The sequence below is a fragment of the Aethalodelphis obliquidens genome, unplaced genomic scaffold (genome assembly GCF_003676395.1).
Source record: "Aethalodelphis obliquidens isolate GAN/ISIS:26980383/991018 unplaced genomic scaffold, ASM367639v1 scaffold31, whole genome shotgun sequence".
NCBI classification, from domain to species: Eukaryota; Metazoa; Chordata; class Mammalia; order Artiodactyla; family Delphinidae; genus Aethalodelphis; species Aethalodelphis obliquidens.
In genome coordinates this window covers 570744-594475 of record NW_020837975.1, presented here as the reverse complement: position 1 = coordinate 594475, position 23732 = coordinate 570744, and the positions used below count along the sequence as shown (strand labels likewise).

Here is a 23732-nt window from a genome sequence, read left to right as displayed (position 1 = left end):
CCGTTTGACTATTTGGGGGTTCTCCTGTTTTCAGGGTTGCTCCTCTCTTCCTCATCCTCAACAGATGCTGACCCCAGACAGGTCACAGCCACTTACGTGCTGTGGTTCTTGGAGAATTTTTGTTACCTAGTTTTGCTGTGAGTGTTTCCTAGTGGTTTAGGATTTGCATCTAGTTGTCCACTGTGTATTTAGCAGAGCATCAAAGGAGATTTCAACATTAGGCCACCACCACTGCCTCCACCTCCTCAAAATTCTCTGCTTTATCTCTTATATCTAAAACCCAAATTTCTCAATTTTCTCCTACACGTTCTCTATAACTTTACATCTCCCACTGTTTCACTTCATTAAATATTTTCTTCATCTAGATCAAATTTCAAGTCTCTCCACTCCTTTCTATTTTTTATGTCTCAAAATCCCTTTCTATGTAGTCAGAATCCTGGGATTAATCCATCACTTTGAAATATGCAGTAATGCTGTCTTTTCTCTAGTTTCTTGCCCTTTTTTTCTGAACAATCCCTATCAAAGTTCCATTTGTATTTTAAGCTAATGTTCATGCTTCTTTATCTATATATCCATCTATATTTATATCTATATCTATCAAGCATCACTAAAAATTAGCAAATGTGGTTGACAGACACCATTAGAGACATAATTTCCAAACTCTTTCAAACATTGGGTTGAGTTTTTAATGTGCATTGATAATTCTTCTATTTATCTCCATTTAGCATCTTTTCAAATTATCCATAGCAAATTCTAAATCATCATGAGTCTTCAAAAGCCCTGTAACAGGGACTTCCCTGGTGGTCCAGTGGCTGGGACGCCACGCTCCCAATGCAGGGGGTTCTGGGTTCGATCCCTGGTCAGAGAACTAGATCCCACATGCTGCAACTAAGAGTTTGCATGCTGCAACTAAGACCCGGCACAGCCAAATAAATACATAAATAAAAATATTTTTAAAAAATTAGAGAAAAAAAAAAAAAGCCTTGTAACCACTCCTTTCAACTATTAATGGATCACATTTTTCACTAATTCCCCAAGAAAATAGACATCATCAGATTTTATTTTTCCTTATTTCTGACCCAAACTTGATTAAAATATATTCTTTTTTCCTTCACAACCCTCATTTTCAATGTTCCCCTTGCATGCATTTTCAATATGTAATACATTCCATTACCATGCAGCCTTAGGGTAACCCTAACTCTAACTCTACCCCTCATTTTCTATTTATTTCCAACTCATTGCCATAAGGCCTTTACCTCTCATTATTCTACTGAAAGTACATTCCTCAGTATCTACCTTAGTTTCCTAAGAGCTAGGTTCAGTGGGCTTCACAGCACTTTGATTGTGTTTAATGTGAGATTTTATTTCACTTATTACATTAAATCCTTTACTTTTTAAAAAAATCAAAGTGTAGTTCATTTACAGTATTGTTAGTTTCAGGTGTACAGCAAAATGATTCAGTTATATATATTTATATATTTTTTCAAATTATTTTCCATTATAGGTTATTACAAGATATTGAATATATTTCCCTGTGCTATACAGTAAATCCTTGTTGCTTATCTATTTTATGCTTGTTAATCCCATATTCCATACTCTTAACTTACCCCTCCAATCCTTCCTTTCCCCTTCGGTAACCGTAAGTTTGTTTACTTCTATAGATTCAGTAATTTTAATTATGTATTAAATGTAAAGGAACTGAGATTTTCTGTAGCAGGTATTTCCATTAACTTTCCCTCTTTTTGAAGCTCTTTTTGTTTACTTAGCGTAACTCTTCCCCTCCTCCCCATTCCTTTTCAATTCCCTTTGATACCACTTCTCTTCCACTTTTACCCCTATCCCACAGTACTGTGATGATCCTCAGCCTTCTTTCTTGTGCCTTTTATGTTCTCTCTTGTTCATCCACTGAATGTGTGCCATTTTTTCCTATCCACATTCTTCATTGCCTTATTTCAGAGCTTCATCATATCTGGCTAACACAGTTTTCCCTAGCAAGCCTCATGACATTTTGTGTCTCAAATAAGTAACATGACTATTTCTTAAGCACCATAATATTCTTACTATATATATATCAAACCTAATAGGTCTTTAATTCAGGATGGCTAGGTACTGGAGAGTACTTTAGAATCCTAAAGAATAGAGTAATACCTAAATTTTACATTTCTAGAAACTTCATAATATGCAGATCATTTTATGATCCCATTTTATTGTTAGTTGTTTGAGCTTCATGTGTATGTAGTTAACTGTTTTGCTGCAGTGATTTTTATAAGCACTAGTGTTAATTTACACGTGATAAAAGAATTCAGAACTCACTGAATCAGTTATCTTTCTTGAATGAAAAGGGAAAATAGTTGTAATTTAATTTGTCATAAAAATCATGTTTCTGTGATGGATGAAATAAACTTAATGAACCATTTAATAGGAGTGCTTTTCTCAGCTGAAGGATATTTTGAGAAATGTGAGAAATCCTGATAAATCCACACAATACTTCATTGATACTATTTATAGAAAACACATTTGTCATTAATGATGCAACATGAATAATTTCATGCATTTTTTCAGTCTTTGTTATTAGCTCAGAATAATTATGTTGATTCCAGAGAAACCTTTAAGTGAATACTACCCCTTCTATTTCTTGTCATTTTAATCATGTGTTGGAGACACTCGTATAAACATCTTTCATATTTCCAGAATTGGGCTCTGAGTTCAGATCTGCAAATTCTCCTGGCTCTCTGTTGTTTCTCCGGGAAAATGTTACTCATCACAGGGTTCTCTCCTGGGTGCATGCAGCAAAGTGTCGTGACTTTTTTTCCTTACTGACTCCATCATGGAGCTCTGCTTTATTCCATCCAGATGTGGGAAAATGTCTGTCACCACATCTGGTGGAGCTTTATCACCAGAACTCTCCGGCATCATTGGGTAATGTCGATTCTCCAAAAATCTCTTTGTTTTTTGTATGTGGTCTCTTGTTCTTCAAAAGCTAAAAGCCAGTCCTTGAAGGTGAGCAGACCTCAAATCATCTCCTTCATTTTCCTCCTCTTTTTCACAAATCATCCTCCCCACTCTTTCAGCCAAGCATTATTTAAATAGATACCAGAAGTAGATAGGAATCCTTTGCAACTCCCATTGTCCAGTCTCTTTAGATTTGCGCCGTATGGGACCATATGACCACACAAAAATCTGTACTAACTGGAGAAGTACAAGAAAGGAACAGCAAAATATTTGCTTTATATCCTTCTCTAACATATGACAAATAAGAATGAGCTCTATTTAGCATGGAATTTGGTCTATGATTACATTATTATTTCTAGATCTTTCTTGATGATATCCATTTTTATCTTCCTAATTGTCTCCAATAGGGCAATGTTAAATTTGGCAAACAACTAATGTGTGAAGAACTTTGGTGATAGACCATTTCAAGCCTACAAAATATAAGCCTCTGTATAATAAATAGTTTACCACTGGGAATTTACATTTTTTTCTGGCTTCTTTTGATCTCAAGTGACAGAAATTCAACTTGGACTAGCTTCATCATAAAGAGATTTAATAGGAGGATTCTGAGGGTGTCTTGCATACTTGAGGGAAGGATTGAACATTCAAATTTTAGGACATGGTATTATCAAGCTGGGCCTCAGGAACAACTAGTAGGCAGGACTCAAGCAGAATGAGGGTTCACTGTTCTTCTACCTTGGCTACTCTCAGCTCTGAGTTTCATATTTAGAACTCTCACTAGAGGATCTCCTACCCAACTTCAGCCTAAAAAAAACCCCAAGAAAGGGCCATGACTGGTATGGATTAGGTCAAGTGTTTACCCCTGTATAATTCAAATGTGCAAAGGTAGATGTGATAATGACATAATATGAAATAGTCCCCCCAAAGGAGTTTCCAACATAAAGAGGGAGAAGTGTATTCACCAGAAATTCTTAATGTTTATTCTTTATCTTTCCTTTTTTTTTTTTCTAACCCAGACCAGGACAGAGACACTTCTTATAATTAAAAATGCAAAATATCCCTAGCAGTGTTTCTTCTATGTGCAGTAAATTGGGTTATTAACACACACACACACACACACACACACACACACACACACACACATTATATTAACTTCCTCAATAAACTAGGGATATTTTTTCCCTTTTCTTTGTCTGAAGATTGATTTTAATAATCTTTCATGATTTATTTAGTAACTTTTCTTAGAGAAGAAGTCAGATTGACAGGCAGCAATCCAGCTCCAGTCCTGGAATTCCATTAGCTTCCGCTTAAGAGATGAGTCTGACTTTGATTCAGTCACCTCCTTTAGTAGCTGTTTTAATTGTAAATGATTAATTCACATTGGCCATAGAACTATTTTGTTTCATTCTAAATTATTAGATGAATATCCTCTGGTGTTTGTGATTTATGGCAACATTGAAATTTAATTTCTTGAGTTATTTATTTCCAACAATGGCAATAGCAGTTTCTATTTATCTTGACATTTTTCTTATACTAGATACTTATATCTGATTCTACATAAAAAAGGAGAAATTATAAGTAACTTTATTTTTATTATTTATTTATTTTGGCTATGTTGGGTCTTCGTTTCTGTGCAAAGGCTTTCTCTAGTTGCGGCAAGCGGGGGCCACTCTTCATCGCGGTGTGCGGGCCTCTCACTATCGCGGCCTCTCTTGTTGCGGAGCACAGGCTCCAGACGCGCAGGCTCAGTAGTTGTGGCTCACGGGCCTAGTTGCTCCGCAGCATGTGGGATATTCCCAGGCCAGGGCTCAAACCTGTGTCCCCTGCATTGGTAGGCAGATTCTCAACTGCTGCGCCACCAGGGAAGCCCAGTAACTTTAAATATATAATCTAAAATTTATTTTTCTTCATTTCCTCCTAAAAAGTATATGAAAATATATAAACATCTAAAATCTTAGCAATAAACATCCTGATAGTAGCTACAAATAAGAAGAGATAAATGAAAAATCAAAGGAACTCTTTGATTGTATGGTCTTACATTATTAGTAATGATGATATTTATATAAAAATATGTTCTAGCTTGAATAACTTGTTGAAACACTTTACCATTTAATACATTTAGCTGATTTTGTAGTCTTTCTTTTCCTTGATCTCTAATTTCATTCCCAATTTCATTCTTCTTTCTTACTCAGTTCTAGTTTTACATAGTTCCATTTAAGAAGCTTCAGTAAATTTTTGTTCCCTCGAATTTCTCTCTTTGATAGCTTATGTTTTTCAAAATTTTTAAATTTACTGTTTAGAAACAATTTCAATATACAAGAAAAATATTTTTGCTCATTGTACAATATTAGGAAAACATTTTAATCCTCCCTGCTCTTCAATCATGAAGCCTTACTTTTTTCTAGAATCTTTTCCAAACCTCTCCAACTGGATATGATCTCATCTAAGATCTTCTTTTGCCCTAGGGAACTCTATTTTTACATTCCTTTTTCAATTATTTTGCTTTATTCCTTAGCATATCTCTGGATAAATGTGACATAGTCGTCTATTAAGTGAAAGCCTTGTTTAGGCATAGGTTTGAAAAATACATCAACTTTACATTTGGTCAGATTCTCAAAAGAAGCACACTCAAAAGTGCACACTCAAAAGTGGTGGTTGACAGGAGATTATTGAAGGGGTTGTTTACAAAATGTGGTCCGTGTTAAGGGAAGCTAACAAGGAATGGTGAGATGTCCAGGGATAGTAACAGTGAGGAGCCTTGCTACTCCAAAGACTAAAGGGCTAAGGAAAGAGACATTTAGCTACAGAGGAGCCACCAGACAGGAGCTGTGTCCAATAACAGAGGGACAGAGTCACTGCCAAACCAATGCGCAGCAAGGAGGAAGCCAGGAAAATAAGCACTCCAATTTCTCTGTCCTACCCTCCAGTTACTTGAGTTTTTCTTATTGACCAAATCTAACCAGATACCAAAGGGAAGGAGCATAGAGACACCTGGCTCCACAGAGAAGTTTGGGGGCACAGCACAGGATAGAGAAGGAGAGGAAGGGGATCTGAATGGACACTGCAGAACATCCCGAACAATAGGTAATGGACAGCATCTCAGTACAGGTTATTGCAACAAAGTATAACCATCAAGTCACTACTTAAGGTTTATCTCATACTTGATTGAGAGAAACAATATCTTGGATGCTACATTACAGGACTTTTGGCTCAGTTATACCTCTATAAAATCTATATGCTATCTCTAAATTAATGCCCATAATTACAAAGACCATATTTTCTTGAACCCTCATGCCAATAGAATAAATGTCCTTGAAATGTCCTTTGATATTATTCCACCAGAGCCTGGGTTCATTACTTAAAAACTCCATGCCAGCACTGTCTGTAAAATAACACTTCCTCAGAGGTTTGGCCTAAAAATTAAATAAGATAATTAATATAAAGCACTTAGCATGCCTACAGGATTTCTAACTCTTATTCTGGTGATTATTGATTTAAATAAAGCCATCCTTTTTTGCATGTTCCTTTTTTCTATTCAGCATTCAACTTTGGCACTTTAACATTTGCATATTCAAGTGGGAAAATTTTACAAGCTAGTAATAGACCAATATAAGAAAATATAATCACACAAAGTAATTAAGGAAAAATGTAAAATTATATGCATTTTCATCTTATCAATTTAGGAATTTTTATCCTTATTTATCTATATTATTTTTTTCCATTTTTTATTGAAATATAATTGATATTCAATATTTTATAAGTTACAGGTATATAATACAGTGATGACAATTTTTAAAGGTTATATTCCATTTATAATTGTTATAAAATATTGGCTGTATTCCCTGTGTTGTACAATATATCCTTGTAGCTTATTTTATACATAGTTGTTTGCACCTCTTAATCCCCTACCCCTATATTTCCCCTCCTGCCTTCCCTCTCCCCACTGATAACCACTGGTTCGTTCTCTATATCTGTGAGTCTGCTTCTTTTTTGTTATATTCACTAGTTTGTCATATTTTTTAGATTCCACATATAAGTGATGTCATACAATATTTGTCTTTCTCTGTCTGACTTATTCACTTAGCATAACACCCTCCAAGTCCATCCATGTTGCTGCAAGTGGCAAAATGTCATTCTTTTTTATGGCTGAGTAGTATTCCATTGCATATATATATATATATATATATATATATATATATATATATATGGCACATCTTCTTTATCCATTCATCTGTTGATGGGCACTTATGTTGCTTCCATATCTTGGCTATTGTAAATAATCCTTCTATGAACATCGGGGTGCATGTATCCTTTCAAATTAGTGTTTTAGTTTTTTTTTTTTTAATATGTACCAAGGAGTGGAATTGCTGAGTCATATGGTACTTCTATTTTTAGGTTTTTTGAGAAAACTCGATACTGTTTTCCAAAGTGGCTGCACCAATTTACATTCCCACCAGCAGTGTACAGGGGTTCCCTTTTCTCCATATTTTCACCAACATTTGTTATTTGTGTTCTTTTAGATGACGACCATTCTGACAGATGTGAGGTGATATCTCATTGCAGTTTTGATTTGCATTTCCCTGATGATTAGTGATGTTAAGCATCTTCTCATGTGCCTGTTGGCCATCTGCATTTCCTCTTTGGAAAAATATTTACTCAGTTCTTCTGTCCATTTTCAATTGGGTTGTTTGTTTTTTTGATGTTGAGTTGTATGAGCTGTTTATATATGCTGGATATTTAACCCCTTATTGGTCATATTATTTGCAAATATTTTCTCCCGTTCATTAGGTTGTCTCTCTTCATTTTGTTTATCATTTCCTTTGCTGTGCAAAAGCTTTTAAGTTTAATGAGATCTCACTTGTTTAGTTTTGCTTTTATTTCATTTGCTTTAGGAGATGGATCCAAAAACATATTGCTGTAATTTATGTCAAAGCGTGTTCTGCCTATGCTTTCCTCTAGGAGTTTTATGGTTTCTGGTCTTATACTTAGGTCTTTAATTCATTTTGAATTTATTTTTTTATATGGTGTTAGAGAATGTTCTAAGTTCATTCTTTTACATGTAGTTGTCCAGTTTTCCCAACACCACTTATTGAAGAGTAAAGCCATCCTTTTTTAATGGTCATATTCTACATGAATGGTTAATGGGTTAATCTGTAAATAATAGTATATCAAATTTATTAAAATATCCACCTTTTATTTAAAACATGAGAGAAAAAACATAGCATACTAAATAAAAGTATAGTGAAACATATATCCTTACACAGGAAAACCCAAGATATACTTTCTTCACAGTGGACAGACTGTTCTGGATTGTAGTGAATCACTGCTTGTGCTTATTAGTTCATGATTTAAAGCAATTATGTTCAGATATGCTGGGCAGAATTTTACTACAGACTTTGCCACATGGATTATCAACCTCTTGCAAGTCAGTTGAGAAAGCAGTTTGCCTATGGAGAAGTAAGATATGATGATAAAGATTTTGAGAAGAAATTGGTTAAAAAATATAGCTGGCTTTTTCTCTATGAGCTAGTCTCTCAACAATGACATATAAAAATATTCCCTTTTAGTAGCAAATGCAAAAAATATTGACCACTTCTAAAGTATGTCATTTGCCATTTTGCATCAAAGCACTTTAAAACCTTTTAACACCACAGAAGTAGAAACTAAAGTACATTAAATATACTGTCTGTGGTATAATATTCTTCAGAATATTAGATCTTAGGTATAGAATAATTATTACATCTCATGCACACTTTCATGAATTTAGTAAACTTTCCTTTCAATTCCTGTCATGAATTCTATGGTATAAATGATAACAAAGAAATGATCCTTTTTTTGTTTCCTCTGATAAAGAGTAAATTATAAATTAAGATACTTTATTTTTAAAAGTCAAATAATCATCAGTTTTAATCTTTGTTTTGGAGAAAATTGTTAAAAATTCTTCACCTACCTAGGGATGAACTCATATTTGTGGGTTTTAAAACTTGATAATTTAAATAATCAAAAGCACTTTACATGTTTAATAATATGTTCTAAATCTCTGATAAACCTGTGAACCTTTGATAAATATGTTAAGAAACTTGATAAAAGAAACCACACACATACTCCTCAAAATAACATTTTTTATAACATTGTTCATTACTTGTATATTATTTTAGTATTATCATCATTGGATTCAAAAGCATGGCCAGAAATTTCTAAACCTCAGTCACTTGGAATTCACATTTAGGCTGCTTTATGTTCATAAAATATGCCAAGGCATTATGTGGTTGGAGTGAATCGCAAAATTGCTGTAGACTACTTTAGGTGATTTTACAAAGAAGGCATCATGCAAATATTCTTCCAGCATTTACTGAGTCATTTTGCTGAAAACAACAAAAAATGCCATTGTAATTATGTTAGACATGTATTTTTCAAATGTATGGTCAAATGCTTTATCCCTTATGTTGTAAAAGTATTGATACTTAGCGAAACAAACATTTTATTATTTTTTTTTAATCAGAGGAGACACTATACCTATTGATATTGTGCCTTCCTCATGTATTCCATTTGTGCCCAATTTTACATTGCTTTGCAACATATTATTTCTCTCGCTAGATTATTACTTATTCACTCAACAATTCATTTCTTCCTTCAATTTATTTAATAGAATACCTACTATGTATTGAGCTGTCAGACATCAATTTGGTCAATTAGGACAATTCTGAAGGTAACTGAGTCAAACTGAAGGTAACAATCATGTCTGTATGGTGTTTAAAGGGGAAGAACAAAGAAGCTGGGATTACTCATCATCTTGTGACCTTTCTGTTTCATTTCTTTTATTTATTTATTTATTTATTTAGATAGTTAGTTAGTTAGTTAGTTAGTTATGACTGCGTTGACTTTTCGTCACTCTGCATGGGCTTTCTCTAGTTGTGGCGAGCGGGGGATACTCTTTCTTGTATTGCACGGGCTTCTCATTGTGGTGGTTTCTCTTTGTTGTGGAGCATGGGCTCTAGGTGCGTAGGCTTCAGTAGTTGTGGTACACGGGCCCAGTATTTGTGGTTCACAGACTCTAGAGTGCAGGCTCAGTGGTTGTGGCACACTGGCTTAGCTGCTCCGAGGCAGATGGGATCTTCCTGGCCAGGGCTTGAACCAGTGTCCCCTGTGTTGGCAGACGGATTCTTAACCACTGTGCCACCAGCAAAGTCCCATCGGTTTCATTTCTTAATCTCAGTTTCAAGAGTCAGGATGTCTCTGGTATATGATTCTCTGGCCAGGTGGTCCGTGGCCTGGGGGTCTGTGAGCTCATCTTGCCCTGGAGAAGCAACTCGAGTTTGTACATTAATGATGAAATGTGATGATACAACAGCAATTTTAGTCACCTGATGCTGGATGATTAGTGGTCAGTGAGCACAGGACTGAGGTCAGAGGGGACAAGCAAGGGGATAAAGTTTTGGATGGAGATTAATCACAAACTCGGTAAGGGAACTCAATTTTAGGGGGACTCCTTTTAGAGTACACCAACACTGAGAAGTCTGCTCACAGCACCCAATCTTTTAACTAATGTTGATCAAAGTGATGGTATTTAATGAGCAAATGAAAAAAAAATAACTTTTTTCTTCACTCTGCTACTGAATTAATATCTAACCTTAGGAATTAAGGCATATCCTTTTAGGATGGTTGGCATTATGTTGTATACAATAAAATACTAAACAATACAATAGGTGATTTTTAGGCAGCCTAAACCTTGAAAAAACTAGATACCAGCCCAGAAACTGAAAAGCAGTTGGCTATTTAACTATGTTTAAGTTGAAAATAAATGTATAATTGGAATGGAATGTAGGCTCCATAAGGTCAAGGAACTTTGTTTTATGCCCTTCTCCATTCCTCGTGCCTGACACATAGTAGATGTTCAATAAATTCTTCTTGAATGATTATGTCCTCATCAAACATAAGCTCATATACTGACATCATGACATTGTGTGGAGAGGAAGAAGACTTGTAAAGAACAAACATCACTATTTTGGACATGTAAATGCAGTTTATAAGAGACATATGTGACACTTTCAGGATTCTATACAATGGCACCACTGTGGTTTATTTAAAGGTTTTTAAAATTCTGAAATATAAGAATATAGCAAGTATTAAGCTGTTATTTTTGTGACTATTTAAAAGGCCAAAAAAGTATCTGTTAAGTAATTAAATTTGCAAAGATTTGGATGAAAGAAGAATTATGTACCTATGTGTCACTGTGCTGAGAAAACATTTAGTCATCATGACTCTATGGCAGTCTCATCTGTGTGGTGCTCTAGAAACAGTTTTTATTGGCAGTTGTACACACTGAACAAATTAGGGTTTGGGTTTGCATCGTAGTAGTAATTATGATTAGGGCTCTTAATGTTGATACTTTTCACTAAATAATAGAGTTTTAAACGAATCTTTTCAGATAAAAATACCTTGAGCTTGGGGAAGGTGCCCTTAGAGTTGTATAAATGTGGCAAAGATGGGCTCAGGAGACATTTCCAGACACTCCACACAGGATGAAAAACATTTAAAACATGACCAAATGTACTTTAGTTGCCTATGAAAGGAGACTGTGATTTGCACATACAAGTGCTCAAACATATTGAAGGATTATTTATAGCAGAACTAATGGGACATTAATTGTGTGTGTTTACATTTTAAAAATTCATGTTCAGTTTTTATCAGCATGTTCTCAAGGTGTTTTTTTTTTTTTTTTGCCATTTCTATGAAACCCAAACCATTATGTATACTATGGTGTGACTTTAACATACATCATATTATTTTGAAACTTGAGACAAATACTGATTAAGCACAAGGTAAACCCCACCAACACATATTAAAGGACCCACATGTTTATAGTTGATACTGATGGATTCTTTTTCACTAGCTGTGTATGCTTCCTTCAAATTCAAGTACTTCCTTCTGAAATGGGATTGTTTGATCTTATGACAAGCAAGAGTAATTGAATATGAAAGAGAATGTATATGTATATATATTCTCTTTCATATTCCTTTCCATTATGGTTTATCACAGGATTTTGAATATAGTTCCCTGTGCTATACAGTAGGACCTTATTGTTTATCCATTCTATAATACCAATTTTCATTTGCTAATTCCAAACTCCCACTCCTACCCTCTCCCACCCTCTCCCCCTTGGCAACCACCAGTCTATTCTCTATGTCTCTGATTCTGTTTCATTAATAGGTTCATTTGTGTCATATTTTAGATTCCACATATAAGTGATATCATATGGTATTTGTCTTTCTCTTTCTGACTTACTTCACTTAGTATGATAATCTCTAGTTACATCCATGTTGCTGCAAATGGCATTATTTCCTTCTTTTTTATGGCTGAGTAGTATTCCATTTTACATATGTACCCCATCTTCTTTATCCATTCATCTGTTGATGGACATTTAGTTTGTTTCCAAATGTCTTGGCTATTGTGAATAGTGCTGTTATGAACATAGGGGTGCATGTATCTTTTTGAATTATAGTTTTGTCTGGATTTGCACAGGAGTGGGATTGCTGGATCATATGGTAATTCTATTTTTAGTTTTCTGAGGAACCTCCATACTGTTTTCCACAGTGGCTGCACCAACTTACATTCCCACCAACAGTGTAGGAGGGTCACCTTTTCTCCACACCCTCTCCAGCATTTGCTGTTTGTAGAGTTTTTAACGATGGCCATTCTGAATGGTGTTATGTGGTACCTCATTGTAGTTTTGACTTGCGTTTCTCTAACAATTAGCGATGTTGAGCATCTTTTTGTGTGCCTATTGGACATCTGTATTTCTTCTTTGGAGAAATGTCTCTTTAGGTCTTCTGCCCATTTTTTGATTGGGTTGTTTGTTTTTTTTTGTTGTCTACTCGTATGAGCTGTTTGTATATTTTGGAAATTAAACCTTTGTCAGTTGCATCATTTGCAAATATTTTCTCCCATTCTTTAGGTTGTCTTTTCACTTTGTTTATGGTTTCTTTTGCTTTACAGAATCTTGTAAGTTGATTAGGTCCCATTAGTTTATTTTTGGTTTTATTTCTATTTCCTTGGTAGGCTGACCTAAGAAACCATTTGTACTATTTATGTCAGAGAATGTTATGCCTATGTTCTCTTCTAAGAGTTTTATGGTGCTATGTCTTATGTTTAAGTCTTTAAGCCATTTTGAGTTTATTTTTGTGTATGGTGAGAGGGCGTGTTCTAACATCATTGATTTACATGCAGATGTCCAACTTTCCCAAAACCACTTGCTGAAGAGACTTTTTCCCATTGTATATTCTTGCCTCCTTTTTCAAAGATTAATTGACTGTAGGTGTGTGGGTTTATTTCTGGGATCTCTATTCTGTTCCATTGATCTGTATGTCTGTTTCTGTGCCAATACCACACTGTTTTGATTACTGTAGCTTTGTAGTATTGTCTGAAGACTGTAATGGCTATGCCTCCTGCTTTGTTCTTTCTCTTCAGGATTGCCTTAGCAATTCTGGGTCTTTTATAGTTCCATATGAACTTTAGGATTATTTGTTCTACTTTTGTGAAAAAGGTCATGGGTAATTTGATAAGGATCATATTAAATCTGTAGATAGCTTTGGGTAGTATGGTCATTTTAACAATATTAATTCTTCTAATCCAAGAGCATGTCATATATTTTCATTTCTTTGAATCATCTTCAGTTTCCTTTATTAATGTTTTTTAGTTCTCAGTGTATAAGTCTTTCACTTCCTTGGGGAGGTTTATTCCTAACTATTTTATTTTTTGTGTTGCAATTTTAAAAGGTATTGTTTTTTGCATTCCCTTTCTGATATTTCATTGTAAGTGTAAATAAATGCAACTGATTTCTGTATACTAACCTTGTATCCTGCTACCTTGCTGAATTCGTTTATCAGTTCTAGTAGTTTTTGTGTGGAGTCTTTATGGTTTTCTATATATAGTATCATACCATTTCATATAATGACAATTTTACCTCTTCCCTTCCAATTTGGATACCTTTTATTTGTTTTTCTTGTCTGATAAATAAGATTGACAAGCCTCTGGCCAGGCTCACCAAGAAGAAAAGAGAGAGAACACAAACAAAATAAGAAATGAAAAAGGAGACATAACAACTGATAACACAGAATTACAAAAAACTAAGGGAATACTATGAACAATTATATGCCAACAAATTTGATAATCTAGAAGAAATGGACAAGTTTCCAGAAACATACAGCCCAACAAAACTGAATCAAGAAGAAATAGATAATTTGAACAGAACAATCACTAGAACTGAAATAGAATCTGTAATTTTAAAAATCCCTACAAACAAAAGTCTAAGACCAGACGGCTTCACAGATGAATTATACCAAACATACAAAGAAGAACTTATACTGACCCTTCTCAAACTCTTCCAGAAAGTTGAACAGGAGGGAACACTGCTAAGGACATTCTGTGAAGCCACCATCACCCTGATACCAAAACCAGACAAACAAAGACACCACCAATAAAGAAAATTACAGGCCAATATCTTTGATGACTACAGATGGAAAAATTCTCAAAAAAATATTAGCAAACCAAATCCAACAACACATAAAAAAAAGTCATACACCACGACCATGTGTTATTCATCCCAAGTTCACAAGGACAGTTCAACATATGCAGATCAATCAATGTGATACACCACATTAACAAAAGAAGTCAAAAATCACATGATCATCTCAATAGATGCAGAAAAACATTTGACAGCATTCAACATCCATTCATGACAAAAACTCTTACCAAAGTGGGGATAGAGGGAACATATCTCAAAATAGTAAAAACTATTTATGACAAACCCACAGCCAATATAATACTCAATGGTGAAAAGTTGAAAGCCTTTCCGCTAAAATCTGGAACAAGACAAGGATGCCCACTCTCACCACTTCTATAAAACATTCTTATTTTTCTTCCCTATGTTCTTGAATACTCATCATTGTCTATTTTGTTAAATTGAAAGTAGTTTTCTTTGATAGAGTCCTATGTAAATTCCAAATTGTGTTATTTAATTCTACAGACATAGCTTGATATTTTTATGATTGAATAAATCTCTATTCCCTTGATTACTAATGTTCTTTGTTGATTGCTGTGGTGAATACCTGAAATGTTGTCTTTTCCTGTCTATTTATACAAGAAGGCTATTTTTTGATCTGCAACTGTGGTCTCTCTTTGTGCAGTCTGCCCCAATTGCTTTACTTTTTTTTAACAGCAGCAAACACAAGGATAGACAGTAAACACTGATTTAATGTTGAGTTCCCAAAGCGCAGAACAGAAGCTCTGTGAAGTCTTACCAGTTAAGAAGGGGATTCACCCCCAAATCAGGATTAGGATGGAGATAAAAATAGTGTTCAGGTATGAACAGATGAGGACAAGAGGAATTTGAGGATCAGGAGGTGAGGGCGTTCAAGTCCAGCTGTGTCCTATGAAAGAAGAAGAAGGAGCAGGGGTGGCATCAGGAGACTCTTCACAAGTGGCCAGATGGTCAGCACTGCATTTTGTCACAAAGCAGGTATAGACATGGTGCCCACAAAGGAGAAAACTAGATGAGGTGCAGCACCTCTCCTAGTAGAGAAGGAATGGAGTTGCTGGAGTTAGTTTATAAACAGGTGACTAGAAAAATGCCACTTGTGAACAGGTTTATTTCATCCAAGTATTCGTCAGATATTATTAATCATGAGGAAATATATTAATAATAAGGAAAGAGCAAATGGGAGTCTATAGATAAGACATTCTAGGGTATCCTGGTTGAATTGGTAAATTTTGAAATATGTATGCCCAATATTATTAAATTTATATTCACCTGATTTAAAAGTGTTCTTGGATTCACTCTGTTAAAAATGTTCCTAAAATATTTTTCTTAAAGTGTCTCTCGTTTTATGATAAACACTTGCTTTTTCCGAAATTATGTTTTGTCACTTTACAAACTCACTGAAATATGTTCTTTCTATTAATTTTACTTGACACAGTTTAAATTTTTGCTTTTGGAAAAAAATTAAAAATCTGATTAAAATGCTCAGAAGAATTTTTGAATATAAAATTATTACAAAACAACAGCTTAATGACTTCAACATTAATCATGAATGAATGCACAAATTTAATTTTCTTAAAACACATGTGGATAAAATACTTTGAAATTATTTGAAGATATCTAACATACTGAAAACACTCTATTGAGTGTTCACTCTATTGAGTCTTAAGACTCTATAGAGATTCCCAAGTTACCAAATTGCGGCTAAATATTGAAGGCACTGTTGTGTAGCTCTTGAGTTATTTTCTGTGTACAAAAGAGATTTGCTCTAATGAAAAGGTTAGGACCAACCGTTGTCAGCGAACTGACCATTCACCTGTCATGATTATGTTACTTGGCTTTGTTTGAAGGGGGACTGCACATAGACTGAAAGCAGAGGAATGACAATGTCTTGTCAGAACACAACTTTTCTACTGGCTATTTTCAGAACTAATCTAAAAATAAATTTCCAAAACCTAAGCACAAGTTCAAAAATCTGTGATCAGTTTCACGATTACTTCTGATGTGTTAAAATCTCGAAAAGAAATGGTGTCCAGGCTTTCCTGAAAACAAGTCCACTTGAGCGAGGAAGAGGGAGAGAGGTGGGCTGGCAGTGTTCTTTGTGGGAGTTTGGAGGGAGGCGCCCTGGTTGTGGTATAGGCAGCCCCTTCTTGCCACCCCACGCGCATGCGCTATGAGCTCATCCACGTGGGGGACTCAGCAGAGTGTGCTTGGTACATGGTGAACTTTCAAAAAAGGTTAATAGTAGCAAGTAATAGAGATCAATAGTTATAACAATATAATACATAATAAATACAAAAAATAAAATATTAACAATATAAAAATAATAAAAGAATTAAGGATTACCAAAGTCAAACTTCACTAGAGGTGTCAGGTACAATTACAGTCTACCGAAACAATAATAATGTAATAATAACAGCCTATATTTGTCGAGCTCTTATTGTGCATGTATTATTATTTTTATTATCTCTATTTACAGATAAGAAAAATGAAGATTAGGGGAATGTAAGCAATATAGCCAAATTGGTACAGCTAGTGAATTTACAAACCCACGAAATCGGGCTTCAGAACCACGCTCGTAAGAATTGTGCTCTACATATTCACTGATGTTGGGGCATTTTTACTTATCCAAATAATAGTTGTGTATTAAAAAAAAAGTCCTCTGAGCCATTCCCCAGTGTTGGCTCTAAAAACTCCAGATATTAGGGAAGAGATGAAATCACTTCAGGAAATTTCAACTATGATTAAAAAAATAAAATACTTTTTGTCAAAAGCAAATGGTAGATTGCACATTTATAAATTATAAAAACATATTAAAAGAAGAACTGATTGCTTTAAAAAGTTACATAATTAATGTTAATCAAGAAACATATTTTCTGTTAATTTGTGAAATTAAGTCTCTGATTATACAACATATTCATTCTGTTGGATGTTTGTATTCTATTCCAAAAAGTAGAGTTTGTGAAAGAATTAAAGGTGATGTCTCTCTTACAGCTTCAGCACAATTTGGTTTCAAATTGGACATTGGTTAAAAATAAAGCTACTGTATTGAAATAGATGTTGAAAAATGTGTCACAATAATCAAGGCAGAGGACAAACTTCTGAGAGTTGGGACTGTATATATTTTGTCAATAACCTGTCTCCAGCCAAGACTGCCTGAAATGCTACCTCTTCCTCTCAGAGTCATAAGCACCCCAATGGAGACATCACTTTGAGTGCTTTGGTATTTTTGAATTTGAAGCTTTACTACTACCTGCAAAGGGACAAGAAGGTTATATAGAGTACTAGAAGTCCAATCAAATTTTACTCAACTGGATTGCTCTATTTGATTTCTTTTAAAAGTTGTACAATTGTCAACCGATTCAAAGTATATGTATAATTTTCAAGTAGAGTGTGAAAAAATAAAATGAACACTCATGAACTTCTAAGTAACAGTCTAAAATATTACTTATTGCTTTGACACGACCTGTTTGTTTCTCTTTGATCACATTCCCTACTATCCATTCCATTCCCAGAGTTACTAAGATCTTGAATTTTGTGTTTATTATTATACCTGTTATTTAAAAATTGGATGTACTACTCATGCATATATTCATAATTTAAAAATTATTGAACTTTGTTGAGTTTTATAAAAACAGTGTCATATGTCTAGAGCTTGAATTTTTCACTCAAAGTTTTATTTCTAGAATTTGTTCATGAGATTTCATATAGTTATGGGTAATTTATGTTCACTGCTGTAAATATTCCACTATGGGTATGTGACAATGTACTTACTCATTTGTGTCAGTCATGGTTCTGATGGGAAAATAGAATCCACTCTCTACATAATAGTTATAATGTGTAATTCAGGACTGACATGACTCTTGGAAGATGGGGGAAGGGACGTTAGGAAGGCTGCCACCAGGGGACATGAAGATCTGAGCCCCACGCCTGCAAGGACCTGGGACTGGGCCTGTGGAGTGGTCTGTGGGGCTGCCCTATCAACAGAGTAGGACTCATGTGGAGGTCAGTAAGCAGCCGTGTCTGACCACTGTGATTTGCCAGGAGTAATGGACTGCAGTTCATGTTCACCTTCTAAATCTCATGCACCCTTCTGTCACTGGCAGAATCCAGCACCAAAGGAAACACATCGTAAGGAGTCCTATGCACGTGTCTGAGGTGTGGACACATGTTAGTGTGGTGTCCAGGTGAGGGCACACCACCACTGAATTGATGATTTTCCCCAGTTATTTTTGTTCCTACAAGCCTTGAGACTTTGAACATTCTTGTACACATGCTAAGATTTCTCTAGAGAATATACCTGGGAATGGGTATGTGAGGCATGGGTTAAATGCATTTACAGATTTACAGGACGATGCCAGCAGGGTTGTACTTACTCACAGTCCTACAAGCAGTGTATATGGGTCTCTGTGGCTCCACATTCTGGTCAGTGTTTGGTTTCTGACTCCTTATTTCTACCACCATAATGTGTGTGAAGTGGGATCTCACTGTGGTCTTAATTTGATTTTTGTTTAACTGTTAATAAGGTTGAATATTCTCACTTTTTCTTTGGCCATTCTCTTCCTTCTTCATGATTATACCTATTATCTTTTGTTTGTCTTTTCCTTACAGTTTTATACTTGGGATTGTAAACTAATAATTTATTGTTAACATATAATGTAAATAGTCTCCAAATTTGTGGCTTATATTTTTTGCCTTTCTTATGGTATATTTTAATAAACAGATATTCTTAATTTAATCAGGCTTTTATTCTACTCTTAGCATATTTTTACATCTTGTTTTAGAACTCTTAGACATTATTTCCTTATAATTTCTCTTATGAGGAAATTCTAAAATTTGTCTTTCAGACCTAAGTCTATAATCCATCTGTATTTATTTTTTTGCTATGGTGTACAAAGCAATTTCACTGTTCTTATTATGGAGAGGCTGTTATGCTCTACATTTGACAGTTCCTTCTTTCCTTAGTATATTAGTTTTCTACTGTTGCTGTAAGAATTACCACAAAATTAGTGGCTTAAACCACAACAGAGTTGTGTACAATCTCCCAAGACTGAACCAGGAAGAATGCAATGGTAAATGGGATTGTTCCCTTAATTTCTCTTTCTGATATTTCATTGTTAGTGTATAGAAATGCAAAGATTTCTGTATATTAATTTTGTTATCCTTTAACTTTACAGAATTCATTGATGAGCTCTAGTAGTTTTCTGGTGGCATCTTTAGGATTTTCTATGTATAGTATCATGTCATCTGGAAACAGTGACAGTTTTACTTTTTCCTTTCCAATTTGGATTCTTTCTATTTCCTTTTCTTCTCTGGTTGCTGTGGCTGGGACTTCCAAAACTAGGTTGAATAAAAGTGGTGAGAGTGGGCATCCTGATCTTAGAGGGAATGATTTCAGCTTTTCACTTTTAAATATAATGTTATTAGGTGTGGGTTTGTCATATATGGCCTTTATTATGTATGTGGCACTTCTGTTGAAAATCAGTTTGACCATCTAAGCATGGTCTTTCTGAACTTTATATTGTTCTGTTTAACTTACTTGCCTATAGATATGGCAATCCACACTCCAGTACAGCACTAAATAGCTGTGGTAAGAACAGGTATCTTGACTTTATCCTGGATTCAGGGGAAAAGCATTTAATCTTTTACCATTAAATGTGGTTTAGTTCTTACTCTGGGATCACAGGTTTAAAAAATAGAATAACTCTGATTTAGAAGACAGTTACCTAATTTTATTTTTCTCCATTTCATGTGCCCAACATAGTTTTTAGTGCAATTTAAGACTTTTGTATTTTTAAAATTAATGAGTGAGTGATTGCCTGAGTCACTTGGTGTGGTGCTGTGCCTTTAGTAGCTGGCAACATACTCTGATATCTGCTTTTAGTTCCCTTGTTTTTAACCATATTTTAGGATTATTAAATAAATTAGATAGGTTCCCCCACTCCCAGAATTTTCCATTTAGGCAAATGGTTTTGTATATATGCTCTATCTAGCATTTTAAACTTTTCTGCATGTGTTCACATCTTTTATTTGCTGATCCTTAGAACAACTCTTTAACGTAGAGAAGGTAAGATCAAAGAACAGTTGAATCTCTTTATTTCCAATCATTAAATTTGGAATGGAATGTTATAGGCATAGACACTACTTATCAAACATAAATATTAAATTTTACTTTAAAAAAAATTAAAAATATTTACTTTTACAATTTTGAATGTGCATAGACATGTTAAAATTGTTTTTTATTTCAATAATCTGATTGGAGAGAAAAAGCCTTTAAAAATTTTGTAAACCCTAGTGCTTCTCCCTAATTTTATTCTTGAGTAATTTATTTATCTATGTGATTATATGAGTAAATGATATGTTCAAAATATTACTGACTTTGGCATTCCTTTGGAAAGAAGTGTCTTTTTAAAAGTGGATCTTTTTAAAAGTGGTCCACAAAGTGGACCTCTGATCTCGGAGGTCTGAGATGGTTTTCTCTGTGTGTGTGTGTGTGTGTGTGTGTGTGTGTGTGTGTGTGTGTGTGTCTGTGTCTGTGTCTGTGTCTGTGTGTTTGGGTATGTGAATAGCATAACTCTCTTCTCCATGGTAAAGATTGAAAAACCCATAACCCATCAGTTTTGCTTGGTGTAAATTATTACTTTTCTCTATTTAAAACAGACATTCTATTGATTTTGTTTCCTAGTTCAATTTTGTGGGGAAATTGCTTGGACCAAGAGGAAACTCCTTGAAGAGGCTACAGGAAGAAACAGGTGCTAAAATGTCTATCCTGGGCAAAGGATCAATGAGAGATAAAGCAAAGGTATGAACTTTGAATTTGATACTTAACATACACAGGGAGTTACCTGTAACAGGATGGTCACATTTACAAGCACATATGAGCTGTCCTCCAATTATTTCCCATGAATTTTACCCTTTGGGATTACTCTGTTGCACTTTCTGATGTCTCCCCTATTTTCATAAAAAATCAATTACTGGTCTTTTTCTCCCAAAACATGTAATTCTGTATTTTTATTCTTTTTAGTCCTCTGTGTAGGTTGCTGTCAAATCTTTTCATTTTTTTCTGTGTCCTCCATAGGATGTTTCTATATGTGTGTGCTCATTTTCTTTAATTCCCTGACTGGATCCCTGTTCTTTCTTCAGCTATATCACCGGATCCCATCCACCATATCATTCCCTCATTTTATCTCTCTGCTCTATTTCACTCAGATCCTCTTACCTGAAGCAATTTCAAATACTTATCTGCAAATCTAAGAGAATTTCACTTATTTTTTGAAATGCTTCAGTGATATTAAACAACTCACTTGATCCCCAAAGAAAAATAAGCTAAAAACTATTATCAACTTGGATATTTGAAGTGATTTATTTTGCATCTGAACTACATCATTTTCCCATTTTATAAAGTGATAGCAATTTTCTCTGTGTTAGTATTCTGTGTTAAAATAACTATTTATAGAGATTTATTCAAAAAGTATGTCTGTATTTTCATATATTCTTTAATTTTTTTTTTTGTTATATGTTCTCCAGATATCTCAAAGTCTTACAACAGAAACTTCATTTTTCATGCATTTATTCTCTCACACTTTCTTTTTTCCTCACACATTCTTTAAGATTTAGATTAGGCAGGGTCTCCTTCCTTAACCATAAACATATTTTATTGAAATTTTCTGTTTCTCTCATTAAACTGTTAGCTTCCATGGGCCAGAGAAATATCCTAGTCAGCTTTGCATACCCAGAGTCAAGTGTAGTCTCTCCATATTTTTTTAAAGCAAATAGGTGTATATTTTTCATTCCCATGTATTTGGACATTTTTTCCTGTTCATACTGGTTTCTTTCTTTCCTGTGAGCATGTTAGGTACCAGCATAAGTATTTGAAAATCTAGCAAGAAAAAATTTGGTTCTATTAAGTTTCCATTAGGTTTAATTTACTGATATTACCCATTACAAAGTCCTGTTTCTATATTGATTACTTTTTGGGTGATCCATCATGTTTGTTTCTGCTTTGAGTATTTTCATTGCTCCTTTAAAACATAAAAGAAAATGAAAACATTTAATAGCAACAACATCAATAATAATGTATTCTGCTATAAAATAAGACTTTAACTGCTAAGGACAACATGGCTGAAATAAAACCACAGACATGGGTGTGAAAAAATTTACCTTAGTAAACACTTGATAAAAATAAATCCTAGGTAAAACTTTTATTGCTATGCTGCTATTTTGCTTCTCTGCCACGTGACCTGAACAGAAAGGAATATTTTATGTGATTTTATATTTCTAGCAAATAAGTAAAACTCATCTGATTCTGCAGTGGAAGTGTATATATGTGTCTGTGTGTATTTATAGAGTGACACAGGCATATATTCCTGTATTAATTACAGAAATATTTGTAATTATTTACAAATAATACATTATGTGTCACACTATGTGTCATTGCAGTTCTGGTTCACAGTAATAAATGTGAGAAAAAAATTTCCTCCTGGAGTTTGCATTCCAGTGGGAGAGACAGACAATAAATAAGTGAATAAATAAATTTTCTACTTTCAGGCATTGATAATTGTTATGGATTAAAATAAAACAGAGGAATGGCAAAGAGGTTAATGATGGGAGTAGTAGTTTGGTATGATGATTAAGTAGAGCACTGGATTATGAGAAGGAACCAACCCAAGAAAAATCAGAATGAGAGAGAATGCAAGTGTGATGGCTCTGAAGGAGAATCTGTGTCTTTATAACTATCCTGGCAACCGTAGCCATATTTTTGTTTATAACCATACTTATTCCCATTTAGCTACCACCCAATTTCTTTGCTGACCTTCATAGCAAAATTCTTCGAGAATGTTATTTGCAATCAGTTGCTCTCATCCATCCTTTTTTTAAATTTAAAATTTTAATTTATTAATAACGTTGACTGTTGCATGCATTTATTGGCTAATTGTATCACTTCTTTTTAAAATCTCCTAATCTTGCCTTTTTTTTCCCCCTTGCAGTTTTATTGAGATACAATTGACATACAGGACTGTATAAGTTTAAGGTGTACAGGATAATGATTTGACTTACATACATCATGAAATAATGATCACAATAATTTAAGTGAGCATTCATCATATCATATATATAAAATAGGAGATAAAGAAAAATTATTTTTTCCTTGTGGTGAGAACTCTTAGGATTAATGCTCTTCACATTCCTATGTATCATACAGCAGTGTTATTATCTACAGTCATCATGTTGAACATTTCATCCT

General features: G+C 34.3%; 1 protein-coding gene across 4 annotated transcripts in view; it reads left to right on the top strand.

Moving 5' to 3' along the window:
* Window positions 1–23732, top strand: part of KHDRBS2 (KH RNA binding domain containing, signal transduction associated 2) — a 713761-nt gene that overhangs the window by 191186 nt on the left and 498843 nt on the right. For all 4 annotated transcript variants that reach the window (XR_003437134.1, XR_003437135.1, XM_027126844.1 and 1 more), the window contains exon 3: window positions 21174–21290. Coding sequence is in view for 2 of the 4 variants with exons in the window: in XM_027126844.1 (XP_026982645.1) it covers window positions 21174–21290 (117 nt within the window). In the remaining 2 variants the exon portion in view is untranslated. The remainder of the gene's footprint in view (window positions 1–21173; window positions 21291–23732) is intronic.